Source organism: Bicyclus anynana, chromosome 2, assembly GCF_947172395.1.
Source record: "Bicyclus anynana chromosome 2, ilBicAnyn1.1, whole genome shotgun sequence".
Taxonomy (NCBI): domain Eukaryota; kingdom Metazoa; phylum Arthropoda; class Insecta; order Lepidoptera; family Nymphalidae; genus Bicyclus; species Bicyclus anynana.
Genome location: NC_069084.1, coordinates 18,826,724 through 18,854,716, shown reverse-complemented (window position 1 = coordinate 18,854,716; position 27,993 = coordinate 18,826,724). Strand labels below are relative to the sequence as shown.

General features: G+C 39.7%; 1 protein-coding gene across 1 annotated transcript in view; it reads right to left on the bottom strand.

The window, feature by feature from the left end:
* Positions 1-27,993, bottom strand: part of LOC112053968 (protein CBFA2T1) — a 60,708-nt gene that overhangs the window by 24,115 nt on the left and 8,600 nt on the right. The window contains exon 2 of the mRNA XM_024093601.2: positions 7,324-7,399. Within this exon, the coding sequence (XP_023949369.2) occupies positions 7,324-7,396 (73 nt within the window). The 5' untranslated portion in view covers positions 7,397-7,399. The remainder of the gene's footprint in view (positions 1-7,323; positions 7,400-27,993) is intronic.

Genomic DNA, 27,993 nt, shown 5'->3' with positions numbered 1-27,993 from the left:
AGTTTAGGATGATAATGATTTGTATCTGTAATGTTCTCTATTAGATGTTAATGATAATGACGGGATCCGACGGCTTACCGTGATACCCAACTCCGAAATGCTGCCAATGGTAAATGGTAATCCATCGCCTATACATGTAGGCTTCGCTGTTCTAGTCAACCTGAGGTTTAAGTATGTGTTAAGTTTTACGTGCTTACACCTTGGCTTACAGACCGGAGCTCAGCAATGCTGTCTAGTGACAGATATATAAACAGTAATACTTCCCAGCAAGAGCTCTTTCGCAAAAACTACACTAGGTAACCTTTAAACTAGGTACTACTAAAACATGCTATATTTTAATTTTAGGAAAGTAGATAAGTATTACAAAATATCTGATGCCTAAATATTTCTGTTTAGTGGTTGGCGACGCATACCACTAAACAGAGCTCCGGAGCCACGGAGGCTGTAAAAAATCAATTATTAAAAATCGAGTATGCACCTCATTACCACCTATAACAAAGAAATTGTATATAGTGTTAAAATTTAGACCCTACCCTAGTGCTCGCTATCCAATTTAGCTCAAAGTATGTGTGTCTGAGCGATGTGTTTGTGTATGCGTTCGCACGCAGCTCATCACAACGTTTGCACAGGACGACGCGGGGCCACGCGCTGAGCGGGAGACCGATTTAAGTCAGAAGCTTCAGTTCTTTGAAGCCCGTAAACCAGCGATTTCCTACAGTCCAATAATAATGTTATTTGACATTTTATATAAAACCCGAATTTTTATGAAGTTCTAAGCTGATCTAGAATGATCCTACGAAACTTAGTTGGGCTGAGAAACAAGATGAGTGGTGTAGGTTTACGTACGTCGGTAAGAAGCTACACCCGAGTCCCGGGATCTGTTCGGAGGCTTTTCTGCCCCACGATGGACACACCATAAATTCAGGGAATGCTAAGATCAGCCTCGGGCTAAGGTCTGGACCTTGTAACCTGCTACCAGTACCATCACAAACCAAACTCCATAGTTTAACTCCTTACGTATTGTAGGAGCATGAGGTGACAAACTTTTAGGTTTAAAAGATGACGTCTAGATTGAAGTATTACTTATAGAGTTTCAATCAAATCTTTAATACCAAAAATAAGATTAAATACAGTGAAATACAAAATCATTTTCGAATCTCCTGTAAAAACATATCGTCCTCAAGATGCAAAACTTGACTAAGCAGTGTTACTGTTCGATGTATCCAAGATTTTTCTTTTGCCAAAGTAAAAGACCACGCGGTCCAACTGATAATATTAATTAACTTACAGATTTACTTGAGTTTTTAACTTTTTATGCACGGTAAAGTTCTTCCAGATATTTTTGGGACTAAATCATTTACCAATAGGTCACAATTCAGAGTGTCAAATATGGCACACAGGAGGTGCCCCGCGCGGTCAGGGATGTAGTCATCAACTGTTTTGCGCTGGGCGATGTCACGTCTGTTTGACCATCACATCGCTAGCTGGTCTTCGCCGCCGCCGTCAGCACCTGCGCCTCCAGGCTCACTAATTGGAGGGGAGTAAACAGTGCGAGTATTTTTCGCGAGGTAGAAAACGCTCGTTCGGCGGCCTTCTGTGGTTTAGTACATTGCAAAACAGAGTACATCCAATCTGTTGTTCACGCTAGAACTCGGACGATTCCGTTATTTGACAACTTCTTGATGAATTTTTTATTTAACAGATAACGCCACTTTGTTAGTGGATAGTATGACATATCTAGTTGTATTGGTAATGTCTTCTGTGGCGCGCGCGGCTCTTGGCGCCGGCTGGCGGTTCGCACGGTTTATTATTAATGGTGTTTGCTGCGGAGGACGCCCTCAAATCGATTAGCATGATTGTAGGCGCTTATTAACTATGTACTAATGGGCGGGCGGGCCTAAACGCTTTCACCCACTTGTTTCTACTGACCATTGTGTGAGTTCTTTATTCGTGGACTTATGAGCTAACATGCTTCAACCTATGTTTTATGTTTTAGACTTCCAAGCTAACAAAAACCCAATAACTATAATGTTTTTCTCGAAAAATTCTCAATAGCTGTCATGAGGAGTCAATTGTGTGAAACTCCCGTACTTCGGGGAGCACGATGAGCTGACGTTTCCGGTTATTACCATTACCGTGATCATTATAGCGTCAAACGATGATCACGATGACGATGTCAATGACGGCCTCCGTGGCGCAGTGGTATGCGCGGTGGATTTACAAAACGGAGGTCCTGGGTTCGATTCCCGGCTGGGCAGATTGAGATTTTCTTAATTGGTCCAGGTCTGGCTGGTGGAAGGCTTCGGCCGTGGCTAGTTACCACCCTACCGGCAAAGACGTACCGCCAAGTGATTTAGCGTTCCGGTACGATGCCGTGTAGAAACCGAAAGGGGTGTGGATTTTCATCCTCCTCCTTACAAGTTAGCCCGCTCCATCTAAGACTACATAATCACTTACCATCAGGTGAGATTGTAGTCAAGGGCTAACTTGTAAACAATAAAAAAAAAACATAACCCGCCAATACCATTGTTTTTAACTGTAGATCTCTTTCCTACCTTTAACTTATTTTCTTATATAGAGCACGCGAGGAGAAAGACTCCTACAATACACCGATTGCATCGTAATGGTACCTTGCATGCATTGCGAAGTATTTCTTTGTTATTAGCGATTGTTTGCCACTTAAAATCAGATGGGCATCTGTTGGGTCTTACGCCAGCTATTCGCGATCAAACCTGCAGCACCTAGTGGACGCCGCTCGGTTTCACCCGCGTGGATCCCGTTCCCGCAGGAATATGGGGATAAAATGTAGCCTATAGCACTCGGGGATAGTGTAGCTTCCCAACTGTGAAAGAATAATTCAAATTTAACCAGAAAAAATTAGCGCGTTCAAGCAAACAAACCAACTCTTCAGCTTTATAATATTAATATAGATGTGAAAGTGCTCGCCGCATGTATCGATGTATCGATATATTTTCACATCCCTAAGTTACACTTGACGGTAAACTTGATCGTGTGTGGCTGGCGTTAATTATAAATATTAAAAGCTGGCTCACAGTCGTCTGTTTAGTTTAGAAATATAAAAAAAAACAAAGTAGATACTGTATCTGTCAATAGAGTGCGGTGTGAATATTTGACGAAGCACCGACAAAGGCAGGTATTATTATGATCGCTTCGACTGTGAGTCGTTTAATAAATCATCGCTGCCTTGTTTGCCTTAAAACTATAGTAATTAGGGGGTGAAACCGGTTATTACAACATTTTCACCCCTTGAGGTGGTAAAATCGACATAATGAAGGAAAATAAACTTCTGCATATTTTAACACCTTAAGGCATAGATCATTAAAGGCGACGACACTTTTTTATATCAATAACTCAAAAGGAAAAACGGAGCTGTTATAGATTAACTAGCTGACGCCGCGTGGTTCCCGTTTCCGTAGGAAAACTGAAATATTATATAGCCTATAGCCTGCCTCGATAAATGGGCCATCTAACATTGAAAGAATTTTTCAAATCAGACCAGTATTTCCTGAAATTAACGCGTACAAACAAATAAACTCTTTTATAATATTAGATATTATCTTTATAGATTAATGTGTGTCTGTCTCTTTGTCAAGAGTATTTTTCTCAGAAACCCGTGTTTCATCAAGTTAAAGAATGTAAAACAGATCCCCACATGTGCAATGCCTTGAGCCTTTCAGCACAAGCGGTAGTACATCCCCTAACGACAGTTATTAGTACTTGTGGTCCGTGTACCTCAAAGAAAAGCTTCCACGGTCCACCCAACAGTAAAAGCCTATATTATTGTATCAAAAATGTTTTATTTCCTGCAGGATCGGAAGAGAGCAGCTGTTTCTTCCCATGCGGGATTTAAAGGGGGGCAGGGAAGGGAACTCGGCACCTGTACCGACCCCTCCGACATGGAGATGTGTCTACATTACGATATATTGGAGCTTATTCAATCGACGCATGTTTTTGTTTTTTTATGTGGTCTGCAATGAACAATTTTCAAAAAACTAATTAATATTTATATTACTGGCAACTGCTCCGTGACTTAGGATGGTTGGACTAGGAAATGTTGAGACTTTTTGCTGTAGAGGCCAGTGGTGTTACAACTGGTGACTCAGAGAGCAGGGTAAGCTGTCGGTCGGACAATAGCATTGACAAAGTTATGGTAATCATTACAGAGTAAAACATCCTACTAATATTAGATGTTTGTTACTCTTTCACGCCGCAACTACTGAACCGATTTTGCTGAAATTTGGAATGGAAATAGATTTTACTCTGGAATAACACATATGCTATATTTCATACCGGAAAAATCTATGGTTCCCGAGGGATTTATGAAAAACTGAATTTCACCCTGCATTAGAGCAGCATGGTGAATCTAAGGTCTATAATTCCTTTCTGATAAATCGGCCAATGAGGTCGTACATCTGTAGCTTGTCTAAGTCCCATAAGTTTCAGTGGCAAGTGGTGTACACTTCGTAGCTGCAACATGCACTGTGGACGGATTGCTAACTTAAAAGAAATATTTCATTTCTATAATTTAAAAAATATATTGTGCACACTACTGTGATTTTCCTAATGATACATAAGTATGTAATTTATAAACACCCAGACACTGGAAAACACCCACGCTCAACACACAAATATTTTCCAGTTGTGGGAATCGAACCCGCGGCCGTGGATGCAGTGAGCAGTGACCCTGTCACTGCTCACTGCGTCACGCGACCTTCTTACTCTGTCTATCTATCTAGAATCTAGGTAGATTGACAGAATAAGATTCTACTCTAGAATGAGAAGAAGAAGAAAAAGAGAAGATCTAAATTCTAGATCACCATTATCATTAACAACCGAAGGACGTCCACTGCTAGACATAAGTCCATTAACTTCCAGAAACCACGGTCTCCAGCAGCCAGCATCCAGCGGCTTGGTATCATCGGTCCACTCAGTGCGGGTGGGGTACCCCAATGTCCATCAGCTTTGTGAACCTCCTCCAAATTCCTCAATTTCTATATCTATATAAAATGTAGTCATAATCTGGTGGTGCTACATTCTATTGAATGGCGCCGCGTCGTCTCGCTCGGGTGTATTGTTGGTATCGTGCTCAGTTACCATTGTTGGTACGAACACGCGCTTTGTCGAATGGAGGTAACAAGCTCTATAGATACTAGAAGTGATACCACAAAAATCACATTTTGTATCGCGTTTTGTTTTTAAACATTCTTAGCTGAATTGATGTACTAGCTGATCCGGCAAATTTTGGAATGGACCTTATCATTGAGGGGTATGAACAATTTATGTTAGAACGATTCTCAGTCCTACCAGACTTGCACACAAAATTTTATAAAAATCGGTCCATCTAGTGCGGAGTTTCGTAACAAATACCGCGATACGGAAATTTAATGTATTAGATTGATATATTGGTTTGTTTGTTATACCTACGTGGCCTGGACTGCGGTACTAATTAAAAATCAACGCTGTATGCTGATATCTTTTAAATAAATCTAATATTTTTCTTGAGAAAGAATACAATAGGGAACTTAAGCTAACTTATCCTATTAACTATACAAATCATGCCCACGTGGAATGGTGGCAAGAATACTGGCTGCATTTCCGCGCTGGACAGCCAGGCTGATCCTTTGCGCAAAAAATGAGCCAGCCCTTCTGTCACCAGTCGAGGCAACTAGCCGCGGTGAAATGGTACGGAAAAATTTTTTGGCACTGCGACTCCATGGCCCAAGGGTCTCCACGGCAAAAGGTACAAATATGTAACTCTCTGTCAGAGAGGCATACTTGAGCCACTTACCGGTTTATATTTTTCTTGTCATAAAGACCGTTAAGAGTGTTTGTGACAATACACCGAGAGATGGAGCTCGTATCCACGACCATATGGTATTGAATTCGTCTCCTTAACCATGAAGCAATTTCGATTAGCGGATCATGAAGCGGTTTCGATAAGATTTAAGTAGACATCATTATAAATTGTCTCTTGGTCCAATCTCTTTATAAAAAAAAAAAACAGGTAAAATTTTTAGTCCGCTGATGGGAAATTGGAAACCTGTACTTTAGAGAACACGCGTCACGACCCCTGGACAACCTCTATAACATGTTAATGTAATTCATTAACATCGTTAAAGAAACATAGGGGCATCGTGGTGGGTCGAAGTTCCATATCGCCACATAAGGAGGGATGCTTATCCTTGTAATGGTACGTTAAAATAAGCTGATAATAATATTGATAAAAAGAAGAAGCTTTCGCCTAACTGTTGGATCAAGGGTTGGATACAGAAGGCAGTTGTTCTTGAGACGGTGCGTACGAGTATTGTGAGGAGGTTCCTCACTCTGGAGCTCAGATCACCGGGTGCTTAGGCACTCAAATGTCCCGCAGACATGACATTGTTAAAGATTTAAATTAATGAGAGTCAAATGATAAGACATGATAATGCCGTTTCCTTAGTATCGACATCTTTGTACCGCCTATGGCACCGTGCCGGCGTGCCGCCCGCGCCCGTGCCGCTCGTCGCTATCGCCAGATCACGATCGCGCCGCACTTGCTGCTTCCCACCGAGCGGCGAACAAATACACTGTTTATTTGCAAACGATAATACGTCATAATACTGCTGTCAGGTAATGAGATAAATAAATAACACGGGTTAAATTCCAAACCTTTAAAAATTGATGTGTGTCATCGTTTTTGGTGGTGGACGAAATCCAACGGCCGGGAAAAGGTCTCTCAAGTTTAAGTCGAACCCTTCATACGTAGGCATCCACATATCCGCATCGCACGTATCGCATCAAACGGATTTTAGTATTCTATGTATTGAAAGTCATTTAAGTGCGTCCACTGATCCGCATCGTACGGATCGCAACGAACAGATTTTACCTACCGTAAAATTGAAAATCCGTTTGATGTGACGCATAAGATACGTACTATGTGGATCTGTAGACGCCTACCACAATATGGTACGTAGTACAGTACCCGAGTGACAAGAAGCATTACCCCGTTTGACAGCTAGGCTGATACTTTGCGCAAAAAGTGACCCACCAGTTGAGATAACTAGCCTAAAACTTTTTGGCACTGAGACTCCATGGCCCAAGGGTCTTCACGGCAAAAGGACCAAATATGTAATTCTCGCAATGTGACCTGCTAGGCTATTCTGTAACGATATTTCGCTCGCAACTGCGAGTTCCGAATTCACCTCTATCTCTCTGTGTTTGACACAATACTTTAGAATAAGAAAGATAGCGGTGAATTCGAAACTCGCACTTGCGAGTTATAGAAAACATCATTAGAGAATAGCCGTGCTGGAGTGTACTTACATTTCCGCCTCTCGGTGGTGGTGGGCTGGCTGTAGTCCTTGTCAGGCAGCTCCTCCTTCACCTTCGCCTCCATGCTCTGCAACAACATGCACATGTAGCAGGTGCAGCTTACTGGTGTAGCATATTCGCAAGTAAGTTACACTACAGAGGGAATAATAACCGTTATTTGTTTAGTCAGACACAGGCTGCTACGGTTTTTTAATCAAGAACAAGAAGTCCTTGACTGTGATTTCACCTGATGTTGAGTGACGACGTTGAGTTGTGTACAGGTCGGTGATTCTGTGATATGATTTGTATCTTCAGGATTGTATCTTCCAAGTAAGCCAACTTCCAACTTAGACATGCAGTCTAAGTTGGAAGTTGGCTTACTTGGAAGATACAATCCTGAAGATACAAATCATATCACAGAATCACCGATCTGTACATATATTTAAAATAATGTGTTTTTACTCCTCTTGCTCCAACAGTCAGTCATGATAATTGTCATCATCATTATCAACCGATGGACACGCACTGCTGGACGTCTTTTAAGAACTTTTGAATAAGCCTGAAGCTGCCAGCATCGAACGTCGTGAGTCGTGAGTACGAGTGTTCTTAGACATGTTTGATGAAAATCGGTTGAGCCATTTAAAGGTTCTACGAAAGAGATTATTGATGACTTGATAGAAAGCGTCTTAACGGAACGAAAGAACTTAGAACCCTGGACATAGCTAAGCTAACCACTCGACCATCGAGGCATGTATATAATAATATCGGCTTGTCCGGGCGTGCGTCGTGTCAGTGGCGAGCAGCGTGCCAACAGCCGCGCGGCAGCTGGACACGGCCCAGCTGTCCACTCAGAGATACATCCATACTCGTGCTACACTAGCCGACGCTCAGCGATTTCACCCGCGCAGTTCCCGTTCCCGTGAGTATAAAGTGATAAAACATAACCTATGAGACTCGTAAATAAAGTGGCATTCTATTGGTAAAAGAATTTTCAAAATCGGTTAAGTAGATCCAGAGATTACCCCTAAGACCTCACATTACCTCTTTATAATATTAATACATGTAGTATAGACTAGCGGTTGCCCTGCGGTTTCACCCGCGTAGTTGTTATACCTGTAGCAATGCGAAGGTAAAATATAGCCCTTGTTACTCTCTGATATTGTAGTCAAACCAACGAATAAAACAAACAAAATCTTCTATAGTATTTGTTTAGACTACATGACTAAAAGAACGTGATGTATATACTGTGGCCAGCCCAGGACTCGAATCTAGTAAGTATATCTGGATACACAGCCGTAATGCTAACCACTGGACCAACGATTCACTTTGTCTATACAAGTTCATCACACTTTTGAGGGTAGTAAACAACAAAAAAGTCTTTAAACCCATTCCAAATTAGATTTCCCATTTCGAAAAGTGAGATCCCGTAATCCGAGCACATGACAAATAGTTTCCCGAGTGGGCTAACGGGTGCGAAGGGGGAGGTATGGGGTCGGTAGAGGTAGGGGGTCGGTCGAGGTAGGGGTAGGTTTCTCGTTAGAGCGCGCAGGTGGCGCGCACAGGTGTTACAATTTTTGCATTTGCACGTAATTGGACCTTTTTTGGGACTGTTATTAAATTCCTAGGGGACATTAGCGGGACAAGTTTGGTGTCCTTGAGTATTAATAAATTCAATTGCCTGCTACCACTGCTACCCTTATAAATGTAGTTGCTATACCCACGTGTACTAAAACCACACTATAATCGAAAATTGTTAATATGTTTGTTACTCCTCCACTCCCCTACTATTGAAGCTATTTAGCTGAGATAAATTATACCCTGCAATAGCCCAGTGGATTTGACCTCTGCCTCCGATTCCGGAAAGTGTGGGTTCGAATCCGGTCCGGGTTTTCAGTTGTGTTTATTTAAGAAATTTAATATCACGTGTCTCAAACGTTGAAGGAAAATATCTTGAGGAAACCTGCATATCAGACAATTTTCTTAAATCTCTGCGTGTGTGAAGTCTGCCAATCTGCCAGCGTGGTGGACTATTGGCCTAACCCCTCTCATCCTGAGAGAAGACTCGAGCTCAGCAGTGAGCCGAATATGAGTTTATAATGATGAGATTATACCCTGGATTAACACATAAGGTAATATTCCTCTATATACCATTCACGGTGGCACAGGCTTCTAACACTACCTACTTCCCAACACACGGATGACAATAAAAATCTCGTCGTTTTATCGTGGTATGTACCCGTTTAAATAACATTCACACGGATGACAATTTTTACTATTAATACTTTATATTTTTGAAAGCCCGATCCAGGTCTCAAACCCAGGACCTTATGATCTGAAGACACACAGGATAACTACTGAACAGGTGGCAGATAGACTGGATCAATCGACCGACGGAGTCGGAGCGCTGGACGGATTGACCAATGGTATAGACGTCGTGAATAACCGTCTAAGGCATGGGTGCTAAGGTCTTCAACCGTATATCCACTGACATTAGAAATGCACACTCCTCAAAATACTTCCTTAAAAATAAAAGAAATATTTATCGAAAGGTCTTACAGAATAGTAATAAGTAAGCTACAGAAACTATAACTATACGATATTACATTTTTTTTAAATATAAAGCTGAAGAGTTTGTGTGTTTGGTTAACTAATCACATGAACTGGTGGTTCAAATTATAAAATATTTTAGCGTTATTGTGCTTATAGTCCATTTAATGAGAAAGGCTAAGGTTAGGCTAAGCTAATTAACCAATAGAAGCGGAGAAAATTAAAAATGTATATATATTTCTTTTGAAAGTCTCCATTGTGTGGTCTGCGTACCCGGTTAATGTTTCGCAAAATTGTTCTCTTTTAAGATTTCTGAAAGTCAAACACGGACGAAAAAAAATAAACATTGAAATTATATATACTTTACATAACCTATATTAGAACTATATAGGTACCTATTCGTTTATTGACTTCAAAATTATTATTTGCAGTTTTATCAAAATATGTCTATGACTGTTTGCCGGTAGTAGTAACTAGCCACGACCGAAGCCTACCAGATAAACCCAGTTCTAATAATAAGTAATGGCCCACTCCTGACGTGTGCCCATTGATGCCGAGCTCGTTACGGACAGCTGATGTATACACGACGTATTTATACACGCACGCGCCGGTTACATGCCGGCCAGCGTTGTAGGAACACTATGTCTTTATGGAGTAACTAGCTGAGCCGCGTGGTTCCCGTTCCCGTAGGAATACGGTGTTAATATATAGCCTATAGCCTTCCTCGATAAATGGGCTATCTAACACTGAAAGAATTTTTCAAATCGGACCAGTAGTTCCTGAGATTAGCGCGTACAATGGTGTGAATCATCATCATCAGCCCATATTCAGCCCACTGCTGAACACGAGCCTCCTCTCAGATTGAGAGGTGTTTGACAAATAGTTCACCACGCTGGCCCAATGCGGATTGGCGGACTACAAAACCAAGAAAATTCGTAGGTTTCCTCACGATGTTTTTCCTTCACCGTTTGACACATGATATTCAATTTCTTAAAATGCACATATTAACTGAAACTGGAGGTACATGCCCGGATCGGATTCAAAGATAAACCCTCCGGAATCGAAACCAAAGATATATCCAATGAGCTATCCCGGCTCTCGAATGGCGTGAATAATAAGTTGTATTTTATATTAACAAGTGATTGACTGCAATTGAACAGAATGGGCCCATTGAGGTCTAAGAAGTTACACTTGCCTTGAAAATATCTAACTTTAAGAATACCGGAAGGTCATTCCACACTTTAGTTGTTCAGATTAGGAGTATTCGCACGTAATACATAGTTCAGTGCAAATTCTTAGCCCGCAGTTAGGAAGTTGGTGGTGTTACAGCCTCGTGCCCCGTAGAGTACGCCGGCGGAGTATTGCGTCATCATTCGCAATAAACTCTGATCGCGCGATCGTTAAAGAGTTAAGGTATTGAAATACTGATGGGTCTAATCCCCATATCGCCTCTTATATATGGCGCGGGGCCTCACTGTAGTGGGTCGCGTAGCTAGGCTGATAGAGTTCAATGTAATCCCGCCATTAGCGGCCCAAGACACGCCTCCACACCACATGGCCTGCACGCGGCTTGCGTCACCGCACACAGCATGCGCGGAAAACAGCGGAAACTGCGGGAAAGCGTGTACACAGTCAAAAAATGTATAGTCGTTAACTGCCTCGTTGTTAGTATGTGGCTTTGGATTATAAGGTCGGACAGTGAAATATCGAATTATTTTTTGGGTAACATGGACTATATATAATACTAGCGGACGCCCGAGACTTCGTCTTCGTCTTTGACTTTCGCAAAATCCGTCCTTGGTGGACCTCCACTATCTATAAACTACCTCCCTGCCAAATTTTATCTTTATACGTCAAGCGGTTTTTGAGATTTCGTGATCTTTCGCATTTAAGTATATATTAAGATACCCCGTACCCACGGGACCAAAATTTTCGAGCAATCTGATACTACATGGAGTAACAAAGCCTGCTTGAAATCTATACTTATAATAAATCTGCAGAAAGGGCAACTCTGTACATGAAATATATTTCCAAAATACCTATCCGGGGGTGATTATTGGTCTATACTAATGCCTAATATGTTAAGATTACTAAATTTTTCAAGCTTTCGCCGCGTGGTATGTTCGTTATTAAAACAAAAATTACTCGACGGATTTTAACGAAACTTGGTACAATTATTTTTCATAATATGCGGGACAGGTTATAGTATACTTTTCATCACGCTAAGATCAATAGGAGCAGAGCAGTGAAGGGAAATGTTGGGAAAACGGGAGAAGTTACTTAATTTTTTAAGCTTCCGTCGCGTGTGCAGCCTTAATGGGTAGGGTAGGGTAGGATAGGGTAGAGGTAGAAACTAGGGATGGGGAAGGGTAGGGTAGGGTAGGGGTAGTTAATAGTTTACATCTACTTTCACGCGGACGAAGTCGCGGGCGTCCGCTAGTAGTTAAATAAATTTGTTTTAATTTGATTTTAAATCGCAACAAACCACATGGCCCTCAATAGCTGGGTATTGTAGAAGTTCGCACGTAACTCACTCCTACGTAGCCACCTGCGCCCGTCCGCACACAATACGTTGTGCAGGCGCATACCGCTCGCGCCCATGTGTGCGAGACGCCCACGTCACTCGACACTACACAGACACTGTTTATAGTAACGCGACTCATTGACTGACTGATCAATGAACTGGAGCTGCAAGTGTATTAACTGCGAAAAATTCACGTGATTCAACATTACACAGGCTAATACTATGCTTATTATGTATAACGCACGTCTTTACTGGATTTCACACGAAAATACATGACGTGAAGTAAAGGAAACGACGTACCGCCGAGCGATTGTAAGCGTTCAGTATAATATATCGTTAGAGAGTTAAAAATTACCGCCAACTAGCATTGGAGCATCGTGGTGGGTCTAAGCTTCATATCCCCTCATCTATGGCCTGGCTCTGCTTGAGTGTTTTATTTTTTTTAATACACCAAAAAAAGAGGCTGATTATTAACTTTAAAAAGTACTGTCAATGTAGGTCCAAGGCTGCCGTTCACAGTTACTGCATATTTACTGGTTGTTACTAAACTTTATTCAATAAACAATGTAAGTACATTCGTCGCGTTGAGTAAAACTAAAACAATTTTGAGTTTACAGGAGCGGAAAATCAAAGTTTTATATACAATTTTAAGCAAATGCCTATCGATTGCGCCAGGGGGCACCATCTGGCGGGAATCTTTTCTATATTAATGCGGGCGACAGTTGGCGACCCCTGATATCAATATACTGTATTGTCTATTATGAAAGTGGGAGTTAGACCTACTTTGGCGCCCGCTGTTGCTTTAGTAGTATATGCTGAGATATTGTAACATAATATATATATATTGTTATTTTAAAATTGTCTATAACGTTCTCAGCGTTTAATTAAGTTTTTTTTTCAATAAGTTGAAATTAGACTCCGCGCCACGAAAGAAGTCCCGCGGCTAAAACCTGAACTAAAATTGACAGCGCTTTACACAAATGACGTTATGACCACCAATACCAAATGATAATGAGCGCCATCGAGACATTAGCGCCGCGTCTGGGGGACTACTTTTATGAAAATTACTTTAGCTATTTATTTAAAACGAGCGGACGCCTGCATTTTTTTTTTCGGGGAAAAAGGGGGAAAATTCCGTCTACCATGATTTTTGCGTACCTTCATCCGTTTGTGCAGCGCACGCTGTGGAAGTCCTCGAAGGCAACTTCAAGTTTTTGTCAATTTTTTTATTGATCTCTATAGTATCGTATACTATTGTAATATATCTCCTCGTATTAGTCGTTGCGGGATGTTATACCTATAGTCTATAGGTATAGGTATCCCGACCAATAAAAAAATTTAGTACAGTTTATATTATGACATAAACAGTAGTTCCTGAGATTAGCACGATCAATCAAACAACCTCTTCGGCGTTAAGGGATTGAGCTTTATAATGTCCATCAAGTTTTTGGTGTAACCACAGAATACATAAACAAGGTAACAGTCATTCCTTTTGCAATGAATATTAAAATGTTGTCTCTAGGACCAACCTAGCAATATCCGACTTCCTTTCTCCAGGAAGGAGAATTGCTTGGAAAAATATCATAGTTTCTTTGACACAAGGCAGGAATTCAGGAATAGGACCTCAGGATTTAAAGCTACACAGGCTATACTGAACCAATGAGATGAATAGATAAACAGAGTAGGCTATGGTATTAACGAGCGAAAAACAGCCCCAAAATTTGTGTTAGTCATGCAGTAATGCCAAGCGCATACACATTCGTCGCGCAAATCCGCAATTATCCGTATTTATACATGTTAGTGTGCGCCCAGCTGCGTCCGCCGCGTTAAGGCGACTTTTAATTGCTTACTCTATGTACAATGAATTTCTAATTATTTTTTTATATACAGTGGTAGGTACAATATGATGTATAGGTGGTATAATGCTGAAGGGTTGTCCTCTTTGTTACGTTACAAGAAAGACCACCTTGAGAATCTGGCAAATAATTATGTAAATATAAATAACGACAGACCGACCTGACAAAGTATTTTAGATAAGCATTCACTTCCTTGAGATATCATTCTTAAAGGTCTGTAATAGTCAAATCTTCTTAATATACATATAAATAGTGAATATGTATAAAGAGAAGTTTGTATATATAAAATGTGAAAGTTTGTCAGTCCATGCTACTACTTGTAGGCAACTACAAAGTTTCATCATGGTGACTTCGACAGGTAAATAGCTAGCAAAGGTGAAAGAGGTAGTTACTGACGTAAAAAGCGTTAGTATTTTTCTATTTATTTTATTCGGAAAAGTTGAGTAGTCATGTCCTCTTGTAGAAGTGCACTGAAGACTGATTACGAACTTATAACTTGGCTTTGTATTTTGGAGCAGAAATTTTCCGTTTTATACAATTTGTGCGGATTAACTATACGCACATTTCAAAGTTAAAAACCTTACCGCGCCATTGCAGATAGCCCATCTGAGGGTGCATACAATAAACGAATATCCCCAAAAATACATGGTGTAGTATCAGCACACATAAATCTGCGCCCAGCTGCCGAGGCGCAAACAAGTATATATCCGGCTAGCGACCGCCCGCCCAAACACGCATTAGCCGACAATTAAATAATTGTATTGGCTAATGTTTCGCAGTACGTAGCCTTTGTCAACCGCCTCGAATCCTGGGTTCGAATCTCTGGGCATAATAATACTTAGCATAGTAGTAAAAAGTAGAATCCCGTTTAATCACTTGACAGCGTTTCAATAGCAGTGTCTAGGAGTGGGTAAGGCAATAGTCTAGCGGGCGGACATCGAATAACCAACCCACGGCGATGAGTCCAGCCTCTTTAGCACTGAGCTAATGAAGCTGTCCTGCGTATATATAATGTATAATGGTTCTTATATCATCATTATCGCCACTTTACTGGAGACGTTTACTGTTGGACATGTTGGGCCTTCTAGAAACTTTCATTAAGTGATGTTGTTAAAGATAAGTCATTATAATTTTAATATCCCACTACACCGATTATACATAAGAGCGAGGGATTTAGTATGTATCTTAGTGCGGGCACTTACCGGACACTGTGGACTCAATAGACACATGTTCAATCTTAAACTCCGGGACACAGATCTGTGCAGACTCTGCCTAGAGGCAGAGGAAACACCTATGCACATCTTATGCAATTGCCCAGCTCTAATACATAAACGCAACCTCCACTTAGGGCATTACACAATGGATCCAGAGGAGGTGAAACACATCACAGCCAAGAAACTGCTGCTGTACCTGGCAGCAACCAGTATTGGAGGGGATGTCTAGTAAGTGGAGATCACAATAGATCGGCAACGGTCAACGTGATACAGGACCTCAAGAAGACCTGCAGAGCCGCGACATCAAGAAGAAGAAGAGAGGTATTTAGGACTTAAACCCATTACGCTGCAATGCTTGACGGGTGAAAAGTTTGCTGATAAGACGATATAGTTATCGTTACAAAGCTCTATACTTTCAGTTACACCAGAGAGAGTCGATTTTACTTTCTTAAATGGACCATCAGAAGTGGGATACGCACTGTGAACTCGAAATATCCTCGATATGTATTTAACCCTGTATAAACAAGTAGCGGGCGGTGCGGGGTGTGCGGGCGCGGGCGGGGGCGTGTCAACAACATTTACATGCGCCTGGGAACAGCCACCTGTGCGTCTCACAGAACATCTCTGATACGGGGCACAGCCACTCAACACGTCACAGTTTGCCTCACAAGTATTACATAGGCCTCCTACAACCTTTTCCAGTCGAATTCTACTAATATTAAAAATTTCTATGGATTTTTGTTTGGATGTTTGTTACTCTTTAACGCCGCTACAACTAAAGCGATTTAGCTGAAATTTGGAATATAAATTTTACTCTGGATTAACACATAGGCCATTTATTATTTATTTATTTCCCGGAAAAATCCATGATACCCGTGGGATTTGTGAAAAACTGAATTGAAAAACCACCCTGACGAAGTTCGGGCGTCCGCTAGTTTGATATAAACAATATTAATTTTGTATAGTAAGTTCTTGAAATATATCGATTGTAATTGATATAAGTTCGGGATTACTTAAAACACTTAAATTAAAAATTATTTTTGTATGATATGATGATTATATTTTAAATTTTTCCAAGCCGTCCTAAACGCTGTCGTCCATTTTGTGACGTCACGATGTTACTTTATGTCACTAGAAGAATTAAATTAGTCATATCCAATTTTTTACTTCTCTGTCGTGTTATTATTTGGTCTTAGTATTTACGGGCTTACGTGACATCATGAATCATTTCAATCTAGCAGAACGATTATGATCGATTTAAGATCCTTTTGAAAAAAGTGTCAACTAGCCTATTAAAGGCAGAAGCGATTCATACGGCGAGAGTGAATAGAACTGTTAGAAGGAGTAGGCCACGGCGAACGCTTCTAAACCAAATGCGTAACATTAAATTAAAAGTCGTAGAGTACTAATACTAAATATTTATTTATTTACTTTATTTGTACAACTACATAAGAAACGAAAACAAATAAGACAGAAAAATTATATTACAGAAGTAGGATACAAAAGAAAGGCAGCTGTATCTTTGGTTACCCAAGGTTAGGCTCATAATTTGGCATATATTTACAAAAAGTATGAGAATTTACTGAAAAATAAAGCCACAGGACGATAAAACACAGACAGTTTACGATATTCCTGAAAAACATTTCTGAAAAAATCCTTCATTCAAGCTTAAGTTCAACTCGCCATCAATAGCTGCCAGATTTGCGACACCTGGCCGCTCACAGAAAAACTATTATGTAACACAAAATGTTAGCCAACATTCGCACATTTCTATTTTTCGCTGTCCATTGCCCGCTTACCGTAAAAAAAGTCCAATTTAATATCAACAAACACGTAATGTATTGCCGAAGTTTGTTGTAACAAATCAGATTACGCAGCTCCAGAACAGCGGCGTATACAAATTACAGCTGTTACAATATTGTCGCAGCGTAGCCTATATATTAACGGCGTGGTGCGGCGGTGTTCGCAGCTGCCGCGTAGCGGAGCGGCAATGTATTTGGGGCAAAACAATATGGCCGGCGTGGCACAGTTCGTTTGGAGCCGGGCGTCAGGTGCGGACGACGGGCGCGCGGGTTTGGCAAATTTTAATGAATGTCGACATTGGGGTAATCATTTCTAGATGAGACATTGAAAAACAATATCCATACCAATATTATTAATGCGAAAGTAAGTCTGTCTGTCTGTCTGTTACCATTTCAGGGTTAAGTTCTGAACATAAGCTACTTTGCATCTCAGTAAAATCTTACAAGATTTGAATAAAACAGAACTTTTTACGACCGGAGTCGTAAAGTGTCATTTCGTTGAGCACTTTTAGCTTGCAGTTGGTTGCTTTTTTTCTACAGTATCCCCGATCATAATCAATGAATTTATCGCATTCTCATTATAATCAAGTAGTTTGCCTACGTTTTCAAGAAGATTGCCATGATCAGTTAAAAGTTGCAATGATTTGGAAACACTAACGAAGTAATTGTACACAATATTTTCTATCAAATTAGGCAAGCAAAAGTTGATTAGAATATTTAGTAGAAAATCATTTTGATCATATTTGTGAAACCAAATACACCTATTACAATTTGCTCATTATCTCCAAAGCTACAAGGTCACAGGCAGACAAGACACACAAACTTTTAAAAAAATACAACTTCTTTTAACAAACCGCTATCTCTCAAAAAAAAGAATTCTCTGGTGCAATTGTTACGAATTGGCTCAGCTCTAGTCTGGTGATGGGCATTAGCCGTGGCTAGCTACTTCGCGTTCCGTTACGCTGCCGCGTAGAAACAGTCAGTGAGTTGAATAAACTCGTACCTCTTTCAAGTAAGCTCGCTTCCTTCTTGGACTGTCTCTTAAGATCAGATGAGATCACTGTCAAGGGCTAATTTAATAAAAAAAACTTTTAACTGACGGCCGCGTGGCGCAGTGGGTAATGACCCTGCTTTCTGCATCCACGGCCGTGGGTTCGATTCCCACAACTGGAAAATATTCGTGTGATGAACATGGGTTTTTTCCAGTGTCTGTATGTTTTCCAGTATACATTATATAAGTAATTATATGTAGTATATGAAAGAAAGAAAGGAAGAAAAAACATTTATTTAAAAAATTGTGCCATACACCACAATGCCTAAGTAAGCACTATTGTTGTGTCTGATGCTTCAACCACCTGATCAATTGAAAATCAAAACTAAAGTAGTTGAAGCATCAAAAACCACTTCGTTATGTTTGGCACAACCTTGAAAAAAGGTAACAGCTCAGCATTGTGCCGCATAAACCAAGCAAAGTACTTGGCCAAGCGGCGCTGATTTTCAGCTGCTACCTCGATCCAGCATGCTATATAAATGTATATGACTATTATAATATCAACTATCTTAGTACCCATAACACAAGCTGCTCTGTATGCTTACTTTGGGGCTAGATAGTGATGTGTAATGTTTAAGTAAATTTATTTATTATTATTTATTTTAATTAAGTGAAAGTACGCTGTAGGCACATCCAGCGCTCGTAGCTCCTCGCGCGCCACCATATGCCGCGGACTGCTGTGTTATATGGATTTTCATTTAGGAAATCGTATAACATTACGGCGCTTAGCCGACGCTAATGTGAATTTTTATGCTTAATTTTTTCAATTACAGCGTATGTACCTGCCTGCCGGTTCCATTCGCTCTGCGATTGTTTCATTTTGGACAATAAAAATATTATTTGCGGAAAATGGTAAATTTACTATGGTAGGGGAGACCATGATGTTAAGCCTATACTAATCGAACGTCTCGGGGGCCTATTAGATTTGTTAGATTAGATCATAGGAAAATAATAATCAACGATAATTTGCACTTTCAGCGATAGAGAATATATTTTTTTAATAATTTTTCTCCACCTCTGTAGAGGTGCACAAAAGCATGAAAGGTCTCCTTCCGTAGCCTAATGTGACGCGCTCGAGTAATCATCAAAATCCCTTCTTTGACTCCTCATTTACTAAGGCTCAACGGGTAAAATCCAGGGTTCCCGCGGGATTTGTATAAAACTAAATTTCATGCAGACGAAGTCGCGGGAGTCCGCTAATGGAGAATATATTTAAATCTACCATCATTCATTAATTTTCAAAATGTAAACAAAAAAGTAAGGTCACCATTTTTAAAATCAGAGAATACTTAATATGTACAAGTACAAAGCATCATACGCGGCGCCTCTCAAAGCTACACAAACCTTTCAGGAAGTTTCCAAACATACAGTGAAATCAATCGAATCAATTCGGCTTTACGTAAACAAATAGAGGTACTGTGTTTGACAGTGGGGGGAGACGCAGCTGCTCCTGACACCCCCCCTTACCGAGGCTTTGAAGATCATGATTATAATTAACAGTTGATTTTAAGGTAGTATAGCGCATGTGCATGTGATGAAGTCTTATTTCACCCGCATAGTTCCCGTTTCCATGGGATTACGAGGACAAAATGTAGCTCATGTTACTCGCCGATAATGTAGCTTTACATTGGTGAAAAAAATTAAATATGTGTAGTAATTCAGGCGTACTTGTATACAAACAAAATCACATTCGATACACTGGCAGACGCCTGCGGACTCAATAACGTAAACTATTTCCGTTTCCGTGAGTGGATAAAATATAATCTATGTTACTCGCCGATAATGTATCGTTCCATTGCTGAAAGAATTTTCTACATCAGTTTAGTGGTTTAGGAGTGACAAACAAAAAAGGTCATATTCACAATTGTAAGTTATTTTCTTTTAACTGGCTTTTTGGTCCAGTAATTAACCTTTGTGGTTTCAATTCATGAAGTCTTAGGTTCGAATTATGAAGTATTGAGCTTTTTTCTAACATATTTTCTGTAGCAGCTCGCAGTTGGTGTTCCAAGCTAGTAGGTACCTCGAAAAGTATGTAAAACCGTCCTTGCCGGCCTTGCCGTTTGTTGTGCTGTGTTGTTGGGATTACAATAATCGAGTGAGGATTGAACCTAACACCTCAATAAAACTTTAAAAGTGTCTCTTATATAAACTGTCAGTAGCTTCTCGTACTTATTAAAATTATAAAACTTGAAATGTTTGTATGTATGTACCTATAACTTGTAACGTAGTAGGTCTGACCTGCTCTTTTTGGGTCCAGTCGAGCCTGCCTTCGCGTCACTGTAAGTGTTTTTGTTGCTTTGTATAGTAAGCAAGTCCTCGAGAACAAAGCAATGTAATGACGTGATAAAAAAGTAACTGAACTGAGAATAGAACCCGCTAGCGCACAAACTAGTTCACTGGCGAAAAGAAAAATATCTCTCATTCAATGGCAGTTGATACATTAATGAAAAATCAACAATGAAGTTTTAACCTTTCCCAAAGCACGGCAATACTTCTAAGCCTTCAGGGGGTCGCCCCCGAGCGGTAGGGGGTCGGGCGCACCAGCTGCACCCCCCACGACCTGTCAACCGCAGCCTCCTTTTATTTATTAGAAGAACCCAAATGGGTGCGAGTGACGTGGCCCGTAATTGCGTTTTTGTAGTTTTCGACAAGCGCGCGATGTCTGATGTGATGTTCACGTTTTGTGCATATCGTTCATGTATGATTTTTACGTTTTGCAAATTGATTTTTGGAAAATTCAATCCTTATTTTCACTACTTTGCTAATTTGCGGACGTCCTCAACTTCGTCCGCGTGAAATTCAGCTTTTCACAAATCCCGCGAGAACCATTAGTGTGATTTCTATTTTTTACCCACTTTCAAAAAAAGAAGGAGGAGGTTATCAATTCGTTGGAATCTTTTTTATCAGATTTGTATGCGTCTAGTGATGTTATTTATAAGTAGTAATAATATATCGTGGGCTTAGATCGATAAGTATGTCCTTCTACATTTTTAGTATAATTTCATTGTTTTTCAAATAGATACCAACCGTAAAAATCTTTCTTCTAGTACACAAATAATTTTCCTACATCCAAAGCCAATTCATCATTATCAACCCACATTCGACTCATTGCTAAGCTCGAGTCTCCTGTTAGAATTAAAGGGGTGAGGCCAATGTCCACCACGCTGGCCCAATGCGGATTGGCAGACTTCACACACGCAGAGAATTAAGAAAATTCCCTGGTGTGCAGGTTTCCTCACGATGTTTTCCTTCACAGTTTGAGACACGTGATATTTAATTTCTTCCAATTTCTTCCAGTTAATTGGTATTCTTGAAATAGTTATAGTTTTCATTAGTTACAATAATTTTACATTTAATAGTATTTTTCGCACCGGAACCTTGTAATGTCCTCAATATTCCCCGGTTTTAGAGCGAAACTTACGTATAGGGTTACCAGGTCGCAGAAATTAAAATCCGGACAGTCCAGTCACTTTTGCCTGACATTTGGGTAAAAAGGCCGGATAGCCTAAATTATTGAGGTTTTTGTGTAAATCAGTATTAATAGGAACGACAATTTTTTTTTTATGTATAAAATCTTACATTCATGATTATTACCTCGCTCGCTCGTTATTATATTGTAAAGTCTAACAAAAACCGGACAAGCCGGACAAGCCAGACACCGTTTATTTCGACCGGACTCGGAATTTAAAAGCCTAACTATGTCCGGCTTTATCCGGACACCTGACAACAATACTTACGTAGATGATTTTCTGTCGGGTCTGGGTGAAAAAATAAATCAATTAGTAACTTTTTATAATGAACTTTCCCAAAGTAACGCATGTCTAAATTCAAGAATTGTTTGTTAAACATCATGCAATTATTACATTTTTGTGAGCCTAACTACATCTGGACCGCCTCGTCTTTGTATGGGGGTAATCTAGCGATAATTGCACCCCCTCAAGGGGTTGGGCGGTGTGGGCGGCGACAGCTGTGCGTCTCCGGCTGTTACCTACAACCTCCAAAACACACTATTGCAAAATGTGCTCCTGTTACAAATAACTTTTGGAGTTGTTCTATAGTGTTTGGTATGGTGTGATTTAATATTCTGGGTCCAATTTTTCTTTTTTTTATAATTATTATCAGCAAGGCAGATTTGGAGCAGATTGGCATTTGGGATAATCTAAACTTATAATAAAACTGTAACAGGTCAGATTCTGTATATGAAACTGATAATTCTGAACATATTTTGAAAATTTTAGCTACTGATTAGATTTAGATATGATCGATACTGAAGCCAAAAATATATATTTTGTATGTTTCTCCTATCTGTCTGCCCGTATTTAATGTTGACCGCACATCACGCTGGAACTACTGAATGAATTTAAATGAAACTTGCCACTATTTGAGACCATAATACTTTTAGTCGCGAAGTTTTAATCAAAATAATCAAATTTTGAATTGAAACGGGGGTTCAAAGTCTGTATAGAAAGTTCTTCATTTTTCAAGTAACATTTGTAGTACACATACCAATTTTTGTTGTACAAAAATTGGTATGTGTGCTGCCATAAAATACAAAAAGTGCCATTCAAGATTTTTCATAATTCTACCCATAAATGGTTAAAAAAAAATTTTTTATTACAAATCGTTCTTATGAATTATGAAATGTTTTAAGTTATAGTTTTGTAAAATGTTGACTATTTAATATACATAATTATCAAATGCGAAAATTTAAATAAAATGGGGGTGAAATAGGGGTTGAAAGTTTACAAAGATTCCCACGCGGACGAAGTCGCGGGCGTCCAAATAGTGACCCGGGGTGACGGGGGCTTAAGGTGCTCTCCGAGTTACGAGGCTGTAACATCCCCAACTTACCAAGCTCTGTATCTTCGATAGCTTATTATGCTCTCCGAGGAACAATGCACGGCGGCACATCAGTTTTCCAAAACCCGATTGCCATTAACCTTTATGTTACCGGGGATGCCGGGGATAAAATATAGCCTATATTACTCGGCAAAGAACGATCACACAGTTTTTGAAATCAGTCGAATAGATTTTGAATTAAATCGTTACAAAGAAACATCTTCTTACCTCTTTATAACATTAGTTTAGATGAAGGCACTTATGTAGGAGGAATCAATCCGTATGTATAGAGAGGCTGCGGTTGACAAGGGGGGGTTGATCTCACCCCTCGCTGCAGAGGATTACAATATCGATAGGTTTCCCTAAACTTTTAAGAACACACATGACGGAATGATGTGTGACCTAGTTTCGAAGCGTAATATGTAAAAGTGTAAAAGGATTTAATCCTCGAGTTCCTTCATCGTCATCATTAACAATTCAATCGGCTCACTGTTGAGCATGAGTCTCCTCTCAGAATAAGAAGGCTTTGACTAATTTTCCCTACGCAGATTGGCAGACTTCACGTAGAGAATTATGAAAATTCTCAGGTGTGCAGATTTCCTCGAGATGTTTTTCCTTCACCGTTTGAGAAACTCTACGCCCTCCGAATCCAATGCAGATTATATCCACTGGGCCAAGCCCTGTACAGTTGCTGTCAAAGTGCCACGGACCCCGGGCGCGAGGCCGTAACTCACATGTACCTAATGAAATGGTAAAAAATGTGATAATTTTTCTGAAGCCCCATCCAATGAAATCATTACGGGCCTCAGATAGTATACGACTATAGTTACGCCATTAACCCCGTAATAATTAATCCTGAGGATTCAGCTGTCCTGACCTGTCATGCTTATTTCTGCCACAGCAGCAACGGTGTGCTTCGGTGTGTAGAGTACGACAATAATCCAGCAGGCGGGAATCGAAGCCGTGACCTATCGGTGCCCCTCTATCTGACGTCACTCGGACGTGGGCTGTTTAACTCACGATCTTTTGTGCGCCCGGAGAAACACCTTTCCAAAACGGCCCTCTAAGTCCGAGTAAGTAAGGTCCGAGTCTCAGAGCAGACGCCCTTAGAGAGTCGTTCCGCTCATCTATTCTGCTCTGCCTTTGGGCCCCATCGGGCGATGCTTCTGCGCTCGCTCAAACCCCCTGTAACGTCGCTGAAGTACCATTAATGCCCTACGGCACTTACACAATCAGGAAAAGATATCCTCTCGGCGTGAGTGCCGCCTCTTTACCGTTGAGCTATCAAGGCTTCACATTCTAGAATGATCTTCTCAGGACCCTTCAGTGAAACATACGTAGAAAGGTTTCCTGACTAGTCACAGTGGCAACCCTTAACTCGACGATTTTAATAGGAAAATAAATCAAATACATATGAATGGTTTCGGTCAATTCTGAAAACATGAATTCCTTAATTGACCCGAACTGAAAATCCATAAACTTTCAATCATATATAACACAGGCAAACATCGGCACTAAAAGCACAGTAGATATATTACAAGCAGTAGTTGGACTTCATACTAAAGGTCGAAACGCGAGCTATACCTACGCAGCTCGTACGTGGGGTGATCGTGGGGTGAAGACCGTTGCGACTGTGCCGCGGTGACGAACGCAGTGTATTGGATTTTTTAATTATGACGACTAGGAAAAAAGTTATTATTTTTATAAAGTTTGATTAATATTTTGTATTCTAAAGGCATAATTTAATAAATATATATACTATAAATAAATGCTTAAATGATAAAATTATGTAAATAGGTAAATGACGTAAACGTTAATATAATATTATTAAATAATTATTTATTAACTTCTTCATTTAGGTTGTTTTCTTTGATTATTATGTAATACATAGATTTAAATCTTATGACATGTATGTTTTGTATACCTGTATTTTAAGGTAATAAAGAAGTTACGTAAAGAAGTTGTTTGAATTTAACAACATTATTGTGTTGCTCATACTTTAATGTATTTGAATAAAAAAAGTAAAGAGCCAGCTGATATCAATATACCTATCCAGATTTTTTTATTAAACTACTAGCGAACCCGGTCAATCTCAATTTGTTTTTTGTAGTTCCTTCCCTACATGCCAAGTCAGGGTCAATTTTTTATCGTCTATTCTATAGTGTGGGGGTATCGTTATCGGTATTTTTGTACATTACATAAGGGGTTAAAGTGCTAACATAATCTACGGAACCCTACACTGCGCGTGGCCCGACACGCACTTGACCGATTTTTTTATTATTTGGTCACCTAGTGTGGTGGTAATAGATAGATGGCATCACCAAAATAAATATATGAAGGTCCTTCAAGATCATTGATTAGTATCAGCCTTATTTAAATCTACCAATCAAAAAACAACACGCATTTTATTGATCACTTCCTATTTTACTACAATTTACAAAGTATTTTATTTGTTTATTTAAAAAAAAGTATATTTACAATCACATAACTAAATGGAAACACAAAGTTGGCAAATGTAATTAAAATGCTGGAGCCAGGCAGCCCTATCACATGTTTACGGAGCGCGCGGCTGTAGGTATTTATTTCAAAAATATGGCCGAGTTATTATACTGCTTGTAATATATCTACTGTGCTAAAAGGTTTAATACACCATTCAGATTATTCCGCGCAAAACGTTAACAAAGTCCAAAAAGAGAATGTTTTCCCACGGCTAACGGTTCCCTTCAGTAATGCGGGTAGGTGTATTGGAAGTTTAGTTGATTGGTTTGGTTTTAATCAAACTTTTGCCCGCGCGTGCGACTGACAGGCCGGTTATTGCCGGCGCTGTGTTGTGTGCGATTATGTGCCGAGCTTACCTGTACGCCGTATGCGAATATGCGATGTATCGTATAGCATTTCAATTTATATTTTAACCACTGACGCAAAAGAGGGAATGTTATAACTTTGAAGCCTTTTTAACCGACTTCAAAAAGGAGGAGGTTCTCAATTCGGTCGGTATTTTTTTTTTTTTTTTTTTTATGTATGTACACCGATTACTCAAAGACGCCTGGACCGATTTCAAAAATTCTTTTTTTGTTTGAAACGGTATAGTCCCCATTTGGTCCCATTGCCATCATGACAAGATCTGATGGTGGAATCCTGGAGAAATTGAGGGGAACTTTCGAAAATTATATGGGTGTCTAGTGTGTTTGTAAACTTTTCCATTTAGTACCTTTAAGAAATACAAAATTATGAAGGTTTAAAATCGATCTGATGATGGAGTCATAAAACAGACGAGGGAACTCCTTGGCGATTTACAGCAGTTACCTTGTGTTTGGGCTTGATTAATTTGTATTAATGAGAACTTTCCACATAGATAGGTGGTAGGTAATGTGACTGTCATTTAGGGGTTTGGTGATGAAGACCAAGGACAATTAAGGGAACTCCTTAACAGTTTACAGTAACTACCTTGTGTTTGGCCTTGATTAATTCGTATTGCTGAGAACTTTCTACCTAGATGAGTTGTGTCTGTTATTAGGGGTCTGATGATGAAGACCAAGGTCAATGAAGGGAACTCCTTGACGGATTACGGTAGCTACCTTGTGCTTGGGCTTGATTAATTTGTATTGCTGAGAATTTTGTACCAAGATGGGTTGTGACTGTCATTAGGGGTCTGATGTATTCGTTTGAGATGAAATTTTACACTAAAAATGGAAAAATAATAAAAATTTTAATAAAAAAAATACAACCGACTTCAAAACCTAAAAACGTACCCACTAAACTAAAAAGCGAAAAATAACATCATAATATGTTCTACCTGCTGATCAGTATGAAGTCGGTGCTTAGCCGGTGTTGTCTTAATTTAAGCCATTTCTGACAGGACCACATGAAACAACACTGTCTGCAAAATCTAAATATATAAGATATGCTCACATGGCTTGAATTAATACATCACCGGCTTAGCACCGCCTTCATACTGATCAGCAGGTAGAACATATTATGATGTTATTTTTCGCTTTTTAGTTTAGTGGGTACGTTTTTAGGTTTTGAAGTCGGTTGTATTTTTTTTATTAAAATTTTTATTATTAATGGTCCAATACAAATCCCTTCTTATAGGAGAGGGGATATAGAGCTTCAACCCATCACGCTGCACCTATGCCGGATGGGGGGCTTAGCTTGATAATGTTAAAATTAAACACTATCAGCTGTAAATCACCGAAACCGACAGCTTAAACTTGCTCTTTGAGACACAGGTGTAACACCAATTTCTCACATCAGAGGTCGGAATTATTGCATCTGAAAATTTTTATTGATGGTACTTAAACTCAGTATCTGATACAGCCCGACCCAGGATTCGAACTCAAGTGATACGATACGAAACCAACCAGTGACCAACGACGTAGTTAATAACGAGTATACGTGTGATTGATGTGTGTCCTACCTGGCTGTGTAGTCATTTATTTTTTAACTACTGACGCAAAAAGAGAGTTTGAAGTTTTAACGCTATATTTAAATGGTTGAACCGATTTTTATTGGGCTTTTTTTAACGCTGGTTTTCCAGCGACGGTTAATAGAACGTTTTATTAAATTTGTTTTAACCTTATACCAGATTTGAAATCTGGTATAAGGTTAAAAAATATTCCCGATCCCCTGATAATCAAATAGTAAATTAATAAAAACAAAACCTGAAAAGCGTGAAAATCAGCCAATTTCAGGTTTTTCGGGTTTTGTCGAAATGGTATAACAAAACTACTTAAAATACATTTCGTGTTTTCATTTATCATATAATGTAAAATTTTCTTCGAACCGGCTCCTTTTGCATCACCATTTGAAACTTTTCTGGTTGTATTACTAAAAACTACATGACTAC